We start from the raw sequence: 13,687 nt of genomic DNA, 5'->3' as shown, positions 1-13,687 counted from the left end.
GTATGTGATAAGAATTAAATTTTAAGTCTATTTCCTCAACCACTCAACCACATCAACATTTATTAGAAAGTATTATTTTTAATTTCATAAATTATGTAACGTTCAAATGGTCAATTTATCTTTTGTGGGGATTAAAGGGGATCGGGAATAAATCCCGACCACAAACATCTTTTATCGGGAGACTATAAATACCTACAATATGTTATGTAAAAATCAGATTCGTGGATGAATGTAATTCAGATCTCAAATTGAGACGTTTCCCTTAGAAATCCGTGCATCATATTTGCCATTTCTAAATTTCAAGCAATTCTTGTGGTAGAATTGCATCCGAGTCATTCAATCAAACATTGATCAAGTTAATTGTGGAGTGACTCAATTTAGAACAAGGTTTCCAAATCTTGAATCTTCGATCATAAGAGCTAATGTAATTCTAGTCTTATCTCTTGGTTGATCTGAATTTTGTATAAGAAGGTGTTAATTACTTTGATTATTTAAAGCTTCTTGCTTCAACAAAAGCTTGGATCGTTGGGCTGAAGATTAGAGTTGCCTTATCAATCTGTCATCAATATCATCTCCTTTTCCAGCTTAAGCTATTGCCACGTACTCAGTCTCAGTAGATAAAGGAGCAACACAATTTTGAAGCCTAGACATCCAACTCATTATATCATCTGCTCCCATTTAGTTGTATCCCCTAACTGTAGGGCATCATCAAGGGACTCTGGTTCTCTTTCATCAACTAGCAACAAATAGTGTAATGAAGATGAATACCTATCTGGTACTCTGATAGTTCTGGATGATCTTCTCAGCACTTGCTCCACCTCTGGTTCATCAGCAACAATCTCAGAGGTTTCTAAAGTATCTACTACGACATCACTATGTGAATTACTCCGCAATTCAACCTCAACTTCCACTTGCTTCTTGTCCTAAAACCTTTTTTTCTCTTTGTCCTTGTACAAGAAATTTTTATCAAAAGTCACATCACAATGTCTCGGGATTTTCTTATTCTTGACATCCCAAAACTTGTACCCAAACATGTTAGAATCATAGCCTATGAGGCAGCACATCACAGGCTCAACGTCAAGCTTATCACTCTTCTTTGCATCAACACGAACATACGTAGTACAACCAAAAGTCCTTAAGCGAGAGTACTTGAGTTCTTTTCCTGTCCATTCCGCTTTTGACAACTTGAACTCCAAGGGTAACGACGACCCTCTATTGATCAAGTAGACTGATATATTTACAACATTGACCCAGAATGTCTTTGGCAATCCAGAATGAATCCTCATACTCTTTACCCTCTCATTCAATGTTCTGTTTATCCTTTCAGCAACACTATTTTGTCTTGGTTTACTTGGAACTGTCCCGTTAATCGGATTCCCTCAGCTACACAAAATGCTTTGAACCAAGACAAAATAGTGCAGAAACTCTCCTTGTTATGGAGTAAACAGAACATTGTCACTATTTTGTCTTGATCTGCTAATATCTCTCCTCCATTGTCAGACCTCAGACATTTAATCTTCAAGTTAATCTGATTTTCAACTTCAGCTTTCCATTTCTTGAATGTGGCAAACACATCTGACTTGTGTAAATCCACACCTTGCTGAAATCATCGATGAATGTGACATAAAACTTTGATCTGTCAAGTGATGGAATTGGACATGGTTCCCAAACGTTTGTATGGACCATTTCCAACCGCACTTTCTTAAATTCCTCTAGCAGATTTTGTGAAGCTAGCTCGTTTTTGTTCGATAATAACGCAGTTCTCACAAGGACCCATATCAACCGATTTCAAACCTTCTAAAACTCATTTTCCAGTCAACATCTTCATTCATTTGACGTTCTTGTGTCAAGTCTATTGTGTCATAGACTTGAATTTGAATCTCTCTCATCAACACCAATCATGTATATACACCCAGTGGTGTATAGGGTTCCAGATTTGTGTCACATGCTACTACCATAACACCCTTCACAATCTTTCCCGAACTCTATTGTATATCTTGTGTTATCCAACTGGCTAATAGAGATCATATTCTTCTTGAGACTAGAAATATATCTGACATCCTTTAATGTCCATTGATTTCCTGCGGGAGTTTTTACAAAAACATTCCATTTCTTTCAATCTCCAAGGCTTTGTTGTCGGTAAGATACGCCTTCTCCAAATTTCCAGATTTGAAATTTCGAAACAACTTCTTATTTGGAGACAAATGAAAAGATGCACTTGAATCCAAAATATAGGATTCAATCGAACTGTCCAAACTGAGGATTAGAGCATCTTCAATGTCTTTTGTTGAATTTATAGAATCATCATCCTTCGATTTTTTATTATGCTTCCACTTTGGTCTTGTACATTCTGTCCAAAAGTGAAATTTTTCTCCATAATTCCAATACATTACGTTTGGTTTATTTGAAAAAAATTTACGGTTCTTGAATTTTGATCAACCTTTGTTTTGGCCCTTCAATATACTTCTTGCCCTTTGGTCAACACGGAGAGCACTACCAGATGAATCTTCAATTTCTCATTTGCGAATACTTTCGTGGAGAACAACATCTCAGATTTTATTAAACTTCAGTTTTTCAGGTTCTCGGGAACTGCTAATCGCGACAACAGTAATATCACACAACTCGGGTAAAGATGACATGAAAATCAATGCTTTAACTTCATCTTTGAAATGAATTTCCACCGAACTCAATTGACTTACAATCCTATTGAATTCATTTATATGATTAGCAACATATCCACTTTTAGACATTTGTAGATTGAACAATCCTTGTTCATAGTCAACAGTTTTTCGTACATATTTGATTGCGTTTTCAACAGGTCTGACGTTATCTTCTTCTTGATGATGTTAAACGTCACATTTCTAGACAGCATCAACCCGATCAATCCTAGGGTCTGACGGTCGTTGAGCTTCCACTACTCCATGGTCATGATATCAGGCTTCACCCCCAATACGGGTTCGTGAAGATCTTTCTAGCATAGATAACCTTCGATCTGCATCTTTCAGAAACTGGAATCAGATCCATCAAACTTCTCAATTCTAATATTTGAACTTTTCATCTTCATAGATCGTGGTGAATCTCGCCTAGCTCTGATGTCAGCTGTTAGGATCGCACAACAACGCACACACTCGATGTAGATGAACATTAAGTTTTATGCTTTAATTAGGAAGGTTGTTAGTGGTTCTTAACTTGAGGAGAAAGTTTACGAACTAGCTAATGCTTTCTCCACTATAATTACTCCTGAGATGTATGCATTTTTCACAACAACAAATAGAATTGAAAAGCTTAAGTGCTTAATGTTTCTCTGCTCCAAAAGATCTCTCCACTCAAATTGCTCATTTGCTTCTTTTACTTGTTTCGACATATTTTGAACGTAGGTCACATCCAACAATATGACCATTTTCATATATAGTTTTAACATGTATAACAATTGAATAAGGTATAAATAGGTAGCCGACTTCATAACCCAACAAAAAGATACCACCAAGCAAGAGAGTGAATAGTATCGACTCTTAGAAGCCAAAGAATCAGTATTTATGAGTAACTAATCACATACCTTATTTGATGAAGGCCGAGGAACTCGGTGAGTCGAGAATACCACCAAGCAAGAGAGTCAATACTAAAAGTCAAACAATCTCTCATCTTTCTTCTGTCTTTTCTCACTTGGTTCATTTTGGTGCTTTTTAGAAAGGGTTTAACCTACTTGTTCTACCAACTTTTGACTAAGATCCGATAATGGCTTTATGTTAGGATCAAATTTCACGCATCTCGACTAATCCACGGGACAACCACTTGTCTCGACTTCATTTAGTTGTTGAGGTACTAACTAAACCATAGATAGAAATAGCTACTTCGACTTTAGCTCATTTCATCTAAACCTATCATTATTGAATAATAATTATAGGAAAAAAAAACTAATTATTCATAAAGTCGAGATTGCTGTAATCTAATTGATTTTTGACAGATTTTAATCAAATTTATCAAACAATTTGTCCTCGTTCATATCGCTCATTTGATTAGATAGGTATGATGAACTTTTGTATTGTTTTCGTTCTTTTCACATTACACCAACCATATAATAACTTTGTCACAAATAATGTAATATATATTAATTAAAAAAAATGTGAATAAGAAATTGATAGATGTTGAGGAAGCAAAATTTATATAAATATAAAATTGAAAGTAAAGGTATGAATGATTAATAGAAAGATTAAAAGAATTAATCATTAAGTTTCAATAATTCATTGGGATAGAAACTTAAAAAGTTGACAAAATCAAAGAAAATAACATTATATTATCATATTCTTGATTCTTCCTCTTCTTATTATTATTATTAATATTTATATTTTCTCTCATTAGTTCAATTATTAAGAAGAATCTCCTACCAAAAAAAAAGGGAAAATAATGGCACAAAGTCTATTTTTAATACATAGAAATAAATAAATATAATAAATAACACATTAATGATTAATAAAGACAAATTGAGAGGGTAGTTGGGTGTTCTATTTGTAAGATTGTATGAAATTAGATGTCAGAATTGATGGAATGATTGAGATGCTTTTGAAGGACAAATTGTAAAACTATCAATTACCCTCTTTTTTTCTTTCTTTATTATTGTTATTATTTAAAATAAATAAACGAGTTTGTACCAAATTTGCCAATTCTGACTGATAATGAAACCCGCCATTGATGAAGTTGTAAGGTATAGTTTAGGCTTTTGATCAATAAGTTTATTTATTTTTTGTTTTTTTGTTTTTTTTTTTTTGGAATACAGAGTAGTATTGGATCCCCAATGTTTTCAGTTTGATTGAGATTTTGTGTTTACTTGATCCTTGGAAGGAATTCTTGTACCTTTTATGATTGATTCACGAACCAGAGAGGGAAGAAAGACAGCTTTCCGATCGAGAGAGCGACTGCAGCCGAGAGTTTTTCTTCGTCGGGCTTGCAGGCATCGACCTCAAACCGCGTGAGGGAGAATCTAAACTGCGCTTCAGAATCTGTCGCATCGCTGTAATCAAATGCACCGTCGGATTTGGAGGCGGTTTCAATGCGGTGAACTTCTTGCAAAGGTTCATGTGATTTTCCATGGCTTCTTCCGCCGTGATTAGTCTACCGGAACGGAGGATTTCGTAGTTGATCGCTTCGGAACACAATCCGCAGATCCAATTCCCGTTGTAGCGCTCGCGAACGCGTTCTATGTACGCTGGTGTGCATTCCTCTGTAAGTCCGCAGCAATAGCATTTCACGAACTCCGCCTCCATGTGAACGATTAGCGTCGTTGACGCTGTTTGAGGTTCGATGATTGAATCGCTAAGAACGGTCGCCGACATGTGATTCCGCAAACAGAATCTGAAATTAGGATATCAAAACAGCGTTACACAAATCAAACGATTACACTACGATCTATAAACAACGAAGAACCCTAGAAATCTCGAAACAACTGCACTACGATCTATAACCAACGAAGAACCCTAGAAATCGCGAAATTCCTAAAATCGAAGAGAGGACTTACCAACAGAAGCAGATTAAAAAGAGATACACAAGAATTTCCTTCTCCCTCCGCCTAATTACGAAGGATTCTTCCACTGCTATTTCGCCTTTTCCCACTTTCCTTCTTCATCATCAGTCGATGAAATTTCACAGAGGAAAACCATTTCAAATTCAAAATTGAACTAATCTCAAGACGAACCAGTCCCGATCAGAGTCTTCGCAAAGAAAAATCGAACTCTCTCTCACTTGTATTACAATCAGAATCTTCGAAGTGGATTCTTCGCGGTGTTCTTAGCGGATCTTGAAGTGAAAGTTCGGCGAAGGAGAAAGGGCGAGATTTGGAGTTATGAAGAAGAGATTGAGAAGAACATGAAACTTGGAAGGGTTTATAAAGGATCTAATTCGGTTCGACCACGTCAGCAAATTTTGCTGTCAAAATTTTGAGCCGTTGAATATTGGACTGCCAGCTAAGCAGTTCCGGGTTCGGGCTAATGTTAGTAAATGTGTGCTGTTATGGAAGGTTTCCTCTTCTATAATCAACTAACCAATGTTTTTCGGCCACGTGTACTCCATCAAACTTGTACGGTACGGCTACGTTCCAAATATTCCTCCACGTAATTTCCTAGTTGTACTTCCCTTTTCCTTTTCCTTTTCCTTTTCCCTCCCCTTCACTTCTCTCCAACAAATTCAACTAAAATACCAAAGGGCGTTATTTATGTTCAAGCAAGTTTCAACAATACAATTGTGACTGTTACATATGTACGAGGTCGGGTAATTTCTTAGTCTTTAGCTGGTACTTGTGGATTCAAAGGTCCAAGAAGAAGGACACCATTTGCTACTCAAATCGCAGCATGNCATGATAAAGGGCCCTGGTCTCGGAAGAGATGCAGCGTTAAGAGCTATTCGTAGAAGCGGTATACTCTTATATTTCATACGGGATGTAACCCCTATGCCACATAATGGATGTAAGCCCCCAAAAAAACGTTTGATCAGGTAAATTTTGAGTTAGTTAGATTGGTGACTCGAACAATTTGAATAGAATTACTTACCAATATAGATGAATAAATTTATTTAAGAACAATTGTGTTTATAACACGGATAACCCTAAATTATTATATAATTAAATTTTGTATTAAGGAACATTTATTGTCCTAATCAATTATTTTATTTAATAAATCTCCCGTAGTACAATGAAATTCCATGTTTAATACGTGTAAATTTAAAATAAATTATTTATTTGAACAAATCATATATATATATATATATAATATATATATATAGTAAAAGTGAATTATTTGTACTGTTTTTTTTGTTTTGTTTAAACCATTTTTTTAATTTTAAGTCAAAAATTTTAAAAGCTTGTTTTTATTTTTAAAATTAGTTGAAATCCAGGGGTATATTCCTGAGCGATGAAAAAGATTCGATGATGGACAGAGTCGGCTGGTCTCTGAGTACCATAATATCTTATGTTAATAATAAAATATTTCAAATATTATTAATAATAATAATAAGAGAAATTGGTGAACCAGGAATTTCCGATTCAAGTAGCTGAAATTATTGCTTTTGCTTTCCATATACAATGTTGAAAAAGACGTCTAAAATGGTAAGTTTAAACTATAAATTCCTTCACAAACGAATGCTCCACAATTCCTTTCCCATCAAATCTTATGCTCAAATAAAATAAATAAATAATCATTTATTCTGCTGCGAGAAAGACCGCGAGAAAGACCGTGATGTCCCACATTTATTGGGGAAGGGAACGGGAACAAAACACCGTTTATAAACGTGTGGAAACCTTCCCGACGCGTTTTAGAGCCTTGAGGGGAAGTCCAAAAGGGAAGGGAAAGAGGGGAAGTCTGAAAGGGAAAGTCCAAAGAGGACAATATCTCATAGCCGTAGATCTGAGTCGTTACAAATGGTATCAGAGCCAAACATGAGCGATATGTCAACCTTCTCGCTATTCCCAAAGGGGGATACACACGAGGCGGTGTGTCAGTAAGAATGCTGGCCCCAAAGGGGGGTGGATTTGGTAACTGTCCCACATCGATTGGAGAAAGGAACGAGTGCCAGCGATGACGATGGATCCCAAAAGGGGTGGATTGTGATGTCCCACATTGATTAGGGAGGAGAACAAAACACTCTTTAGAAAGGTGTGGAAACCTGAGAAGCCTGAAAGGGAAAGCCCGAAGAAGACAATATCTACTAGCAGTGGATCTAGGTCAGGTTGTTACAAATACCCTCTCATAAGAAAACCCATCCTTCACTTGGTTTTTATGTGTCAAATGATTGATGATCTAGAGAGACCTTCCGTTGATAATCTTTCTTAAGAACACATTAGAACTGTCAGTCAAATTTTGAATATAAGAACTAAAACTTGGCATTTTATAGGCTTAGAGTTATCCCAGAGGAACTTAACTTCATGAGTTTTTTATCTCTACCATGATGAATGAGAGAGACGGTTCAAAATCTACTTCCCCTCATGCTATATGCTAACAGAAACTTAGTTTAAGTGCGTTAAATCATGTAACATGATGAAGTCCTCTGAAATACAAATTCTAAAGATGACTTTTGTACTGTTTGTAGCATATATAGCACGAATCGACAACTGATCCCCTCTCTCTGTTGGCAGTCGAATGTTCTACAACTTCTTCAGTTCGTTTTTTTGCATAACATAGATCAATCTCGCTCACTAATGGCAGTCAAATGTTCCTCAATTTCTTCGGTGCTCAACACTTTGAAGATGGGATTCTCTGACCTAACAACTCCCACCTATAAACGTCGAGAATTCGTTCGGGTTATCGTCATAATTATGGTGCAATTGACAGAAAAGAACATTTATAAAGTGGAATAATGTTAATGACAATAACATAACAACTTGTCAACATGGTGGAAGCTACCATGTCAAATCAGAATTTGAATTTAAGACCGATCATGTAACATTCCATTCAATAGAATCGGGAGCATATATGTGGAAAAAAAGAAACCATGAAATTTAGTACCTCAATCTCATTGGCCTTGAAGTCCTCTTGGAGCACAGATTGAAGTGCAGAAATTGCAGTCTAAGACAAGAATTTGACGTGAAAAATTAGACATAATCTAAATATGTTGCCACTTGTATCAAACCCGTGCATAATGGAAGAAGATGAAATGAAAATAACAAATAGGGAAATCAGATCCAAAGTTACTTGAGAGAATATTTCCAATATAAGTCGTTCTCTTTCTAGGAAAAATAACTGTGGACAAACACAAAAAAAAAAAAAAAAAAAAAAANAAAAAAAAAAAAAAAAAAAAAAAAAAAAAAAAAAAAAAAAGTTTTTTTTCGGTGACTGACTAGGCTGGCTTGCATGCAACTCGATTTATCACACAAGACAAGACCCTACTACATTTAATTGTCAAGGCAACTCATTAAATATTAAAATCATAGGCAGAGGTAGCTGCCACGAGACATGGTTTGGAATCATTCCCTCCATGCCCTTTCATATGGTTTGAACTCTTTCCCTAAGGTTTTTATTAGGGTTATTATGGTTTGAACTCATTCCCTCTGAAGCCTTTTATAATTTTCAAGACCCTTATTGACCACGGAGCCAATCCATGATGGTTAAATGAGAAAAAATTACTTCCAGGCAAGGAAAAGAGAAAACTACGTGACCGGTACAATGTCTGAACTTTTGAAATGAAATTAGACCTACCTGCACGGTCTCCTCATAAGTAAAAGCAGGATCATTCTTCATTTTCTTTTCCAGGAAATTAATAGCCTCCTGCTCCTTAAGTCCAGCACTAGTGGCCTAAATCATTCAAGTCGATCCGCATGGGTAACCAAATAACAATATCAAGTTAACAGGTAAAAGAAGCTAAAGCAGTGGAATACGTAACAAACATGCCAAAGAAGTATGCGGGAGAAGCAACCAAAGCAACAATCAAATCAGGTAGATTGTGTAGCAGCTCAAGTGCGTGTACTCTAAATAGGAATGAAGCCCTACACATCACAATATATATATATATATATATGACGTTATATCAAACGCTGGTGCCCTCAAACAATAGAATGTACCTGTATATAAATAAACGTTATTTAGAACAGAGTTTCCCTAGAAGCAAGATGGTTTCAGAGTTTTTTATTTTATTTAGTACAACAATTCGTGAAATAGGAGATTTAAACCTCTAACCTCATGATCAGGACGTATGTAAACTCATGTTAGCAATACAAGAGTAGTTTTTTCCTTATGTTTCCTTTACTTTTTTAGGAGCCTCAAATTGATGCAGAGAAAAGATGAAGCAATATTTTAAAAAAAAGTTATCCACCCCCTAGAGCCTAAGAAACCGCACCAATCTATCTATCTATCCATCTATATATATATATATATATATATATATACACACACACACTGATACAAGCTAGTTTGACTACGATCTGTAGAGCTTTAGTACTTTTCTTATTTTACTGACATCAACTGGAAAGCAATTTTAATGAAAAATTTTGCTATTGTGGCATCCGTCAATTGGGAAATATAATATTTTTGACATAGGTACAAATTGCAAATTGACATGAAAAATTACTGACCCAGTCATTTTTCTTCTAAAAGATTACGTACCTTGTGACCAAAGAAATGACCGGCAGGATCGCATTTATAGAGGCGAGGCCCATACTCATCGTCAATGCCTAAAACCATTGCCACTAAAGAAAAACCAGAAGGAAAAGAAAATTTTAAGGGATCAATAATGACCTGCTCAAAAGCTAATGCCTAACAGATAATAGTATAATATGTTCAACTTTCAAGTACAAGTGCATCTAAAACAAGAAATAAAGCAGAAACCAACCAACTCCAAGTGGTCTCATGTAAGCATGCTGGGTATAGACTTGTGATTTGTCAGCAATCCTGCAAAAGAATTGATTCCAAAATCATCAGTCCAGTTCCTTGAATCATCTCCCAAAACTCATTGATTGATGTCCACGTATCTAACTTTGAAACAACATATTTTCACAAAAGTGTTTATACTTAAAAGCCTTGTCTAAACTTGAAAGAGATTTTGTAACATAGTTGGCCATTGCCACATAACTGAGGACAAATAAAACACCAGCACTTCCTCAGCAATTGGTTACTCAAAAAGTAAGGAAATAATCAGAATACCATTTAGCCAAAACATCCACAGGCATCTCATAACCATATCGGAATCGAAACTCTGCTGCTTCATTCCTTGCTTGTTGAACCAGTGATCTGGCATCAGCTGAGTGGCATATAAAAAGTGGATAAGGACTATGTGGTACTTTGAACTAATAACAGTACAATGTAGAGTAGAGAAAATTATTAGTATGACAGACATCATCATACACATAAAAAGACTAGTCCAGGAATAACGTCAAGGGATTCTTAATGAGCCAGTTAATGAGAATCTGCTATCTTAATGAGTACAATTCTGTCATTGTCATCGGTAGATTTGAAAATTGATACAAACAAGAGACAAGAAATCTTTCTCGAATTATGATGTTATCTTGAATAACTATGAAGCAAAAAGACATAAAAGAAACCTGTAATGCCAGTTGCGAGTAAGCCCAGATACTTAGTGATGGAGAAAAGGTGAGTGACACTTGTCTGATCCAAAAGTTTATCCTGCAAGAAACATGGGAATTACTATAAGGGAGCCAAAGTGTTGAGCATTGTACAGGAAGTGGCACGGCCAAACAATTAATACTCACAGGGACCTTCTTCTGAGTTACAACACAAACCGAATCCTTCCCTTTGACGCCAATCGAGGTAATTCCAGCAGATTTCACAGCCTTGAATGCATACTCTAGTTGATCGTTTCAAAATGAACAAATCATGAAAACATAATGATGTTGACAAGCAAAAAATTGAAACCAAATGGAAAAATGTATGATAAACCTAAGATCGTTCAAAATGTAGGCGTCTGCGATGTTATAACAATTTACTGACTGGAAGCAATTCCTTGCGCAGTCCTTTCTAAAACAATCCTAGACGTTAAATCTTGATTGTCAGGGAATCCAACCTAAAGTTCCCAAATATTTCAAAATTACACCGTACTCTACAAAAAGCTATCACAAACAGATCAAAGGCCATACGCTACATATTACACCTATCAGAGAACTACCTTCATTGTCGCACATAAATTACAGAATTCGATTATGCGTTCCCCTAAATTCTGTCTACAAATCACTAAATTAATTCTCTCCACAACAATATTCACTTCTAAGAAACAGCATCACATTTCAAAACGGAGATATTCCTTTCCGGGAGTTTTCACCACTCAAACTCAAAGGTCTAGCTAAATCACTTCAGAGGCAATGACTTGCNCAGGATGAAAAGAGGAAAAAAAAAAAAAAAAAAACGAGATCGAAGAGGACAGGATTGCATAACATACCGACTTGAAATAGGCGGCCTTCAGGGGAGAATATAGTAATGTGACGATCGTATCCTCCTCCACTCCCACGGCTCATGGCTTCTGGTTCAGATGGATTAGGACTGTGGAGAAAATGGCTATTGAGAGCTTGAAGAATTATAGCACAGAAGCCGCGAAAAACTTTCTCATCAAGAAAACCAGGCAGGCTAAAGTGGCTTCCAAGTTCGTTTAATTTTCCTTTTTTTTTTTTTTTTTAAGATTTATTTTATTTTTTTAGAGGAAAAAATTAAAACTAGCCACGAATTTTCTCTTCTTTAAATTTACTTTTTATTATTATTTTTTTTTTTAATTTTACAATAACGTAATTTTAATTTAGTCCATTATATATATATATATATATATATAAATTACTAGTCTTTGAATTTTCATTTATGATGACTAATTACATGTACTTTTAAATTTAGAACATGAATATTCATGTAATAATTTTATCTTTCTACTTGTAACTACATTTGGGTAAAAATTATAGTTAAATTTAATGGAAGTTTTTACCTCTACCTCTATACATTAATAAATTAACTACGAGCCCAATAAGTTTAGAGTTATATATATTTTAAGAAAATGATTTAAGTATTTAGAAATAAAGATAAGGTGTATTTAAGAAAATGATTTAAATATTTTAGAAATAAAAATACGCAACTATTTTAGAAAAATAATTTAGATATTTTAGGAATAACAATGTTCTATAAGGTGTCTTGTAATCTCTTTTCGAGTGAGTGTTTTCCACAAAGAATTATGTTCAACAATCTTGTATCAGAGCGAAGTTTGTGTAGTTGTCTGATCTTTTGGAATTCTTAGTTTTGTCCGTAGTTGCAGCTTTATCTGATCTTTTACATCAGAAACGATTTTTTGAGATTGCAGTGAGTGAGTTTCTTTAGTCGTGAGTAGTCTGTGACACTGCAAGTTTTGTGTTGAAAGAGCTTGTTTGGTATTACTAAGGTATAGCCAACACGATGGGTGATTTTCAAATCGTTGGAGGAATCAAGAAACTCAACCATAACTACAACATGTAGGCAACATGCATGATGTTCTATTTACAATGACATGGCCTTTGGGAGGTTGTTGGAGGGAACAAAACTACGTTGCCAGAGGAGGATCCTGATTGTGTCTTGCACAAATGGAAAATTAAAGCAGATAACGTAATGTTTGCCTTGAAGACCACAATTGGATAAGAGGTATTAGAACACGTTTGGGATGACAGAACACCTAAAGAAGCATAGGACACGTTCGTGATACTGTTCTCAAAGAAGAACGATACAAGGCTACAACGTCCAGAGAACAATCTGTTATCAATTTCACAATGTGACATAATGACTGCTTAGTACTTCCACAAAGTCAAGTCTATCTGACAAGAGACTACTGAACTATACCCCAAGTCCATTATTGGAGAAGCTCAAATAAAGAGAATTATCATTCATGGATTGCAATCAAAATATAGAAGTTTTGTTATTGTTGTACAATGATAGCTCGACCATCGCTTGTAGAGTGAGAATGTTTACTTAATCCACCACATCTAAATGGTGTGAAAGTTATCTTATTTATAATCAAATAAATTACAAGGATATGGAAAGAGTAATAAATGGAAATAACCATAAATGGAAGGATACCTATAGTAAGAAGACAAATATCTAGATATTTGCCCTATAATAAAATATAAAATATGATATATATGGTGAACTATAATTTATTACTAAATATTCTGAACATAGAATTTGAAGATTTGTTAGTCAGCCAAAAAGCCTGGTTAAACAAATGTGAGACATCACATCAAAGAGAAAGA

At 35.2% G+C, this 13,687-nt stretch overlaps 2 protein-coding genes across 2 annotated transcripts; both read right to left on the bottom strand.

The window, feature by feature from the left end:
- Positions 1-4,575: 4,575 nt before the first annotated feature.
- Positions 4,576-5,869, bottom strand: LOC111779403. The gene is made up of 2 exons (XM_023659574.1): positions 5,513-5,869; positions 4,576-5,349 (listed from the first exon to the last, which is right to left on the bottom strand). Exon 2 carries the CDS (start codon positions 5,328-5,330, stop codon positions 4,866-4,868), a length of 465 nt encoding a protein of 154 aa, XP_023515342.1. The 5' UTR covers positions 5,331-5,349; positions 5,513-5,869; the 3' UTR covers positions 4,576-4,865.
- Positions 5,870-7,842: 1,973 nt separating this feature from the next.
- On the bottom strand, positions 7,843-12,050 carry LOC111779380 (proteasome subunit alpha type-6). Its single transcript, XM_023659544.1, has 9 exons — positions 11,869-12,050; positions 11,186-11,280; positions 11,018-11,099; positions 10,620-10,716; positions 10,309-10,367; positions 10,083-10,165; positions 9,180-9,275; positions 8,490-8,549; positions 7,843-8,259 (listed from the first exon to the last, which is right to left on the bottom strand). The coding sequence occupies exons 1-9, from the start codon at positions 11,942-11,944 to the stop codon at positions 8,167-8,169; spliced, it is 741 nt and encodes a 246-aa protein (XP_023515312.1). The 5' UTR covers positions 11,945-12,050; the 3' UTR covers positions 7,843-8,166.
- Positions 12,051-13,687: the final 1,637 nt, after the last annotated feature.

This window comes from Cucurbita pepo, chromosome LG17, assembly GCF_002806865.2.
Source record: "Cucurbita pepo subsp. pepo cultivar mu-cu-16 chromosome LG17, ASM280686v2, whole genome shotgun sequence".
NCBI classification, from domain to species: domain Eukaryota; kingdom Viridiplantae; phylum Streptophyta; class Magnoliopsida; order Cucurbitales; family Cucurbitaceae; genus Cucurbita; species Cucurbita pepo.
The sequence above is the reverse complement of the archived record's forward strand: the minus strand, read 5'-3'. Positions and strand labels throughout refer to the sequence as shown.

Bases quoted from the DNA above. Each gene is read 5' to 3' on its own strand.
- LOC111779380 (XM_023659544.1), bottom strand. From the start codon at position 11,944: ATGAGCCGTGGGAGTGGAGGAGGATACGATCGTCACATTACTATATTC. The intron at 10,368-10,619 runs GTATTCTGATTA...ATTCTTTTGCAG, and splicing joins GTGGATGTTTTGGCTAAATG to GATTGCTGACAAATCACAAG. The intron at 8,550-9,179 runs GTAGGTCTAATT...TTCTTGTCTTAG, and splicing joins CTTATGAGGAGACCGTGCAG to ACTGCAATTTCTGCACTTCA.
- LOC111779403 (XM_023659574.1), bottom strand. From the start codon at position 5,330: ATGTCGGCGACCGTTCTTAGCGATTCAATCATCGAACCTCAAACAGCG.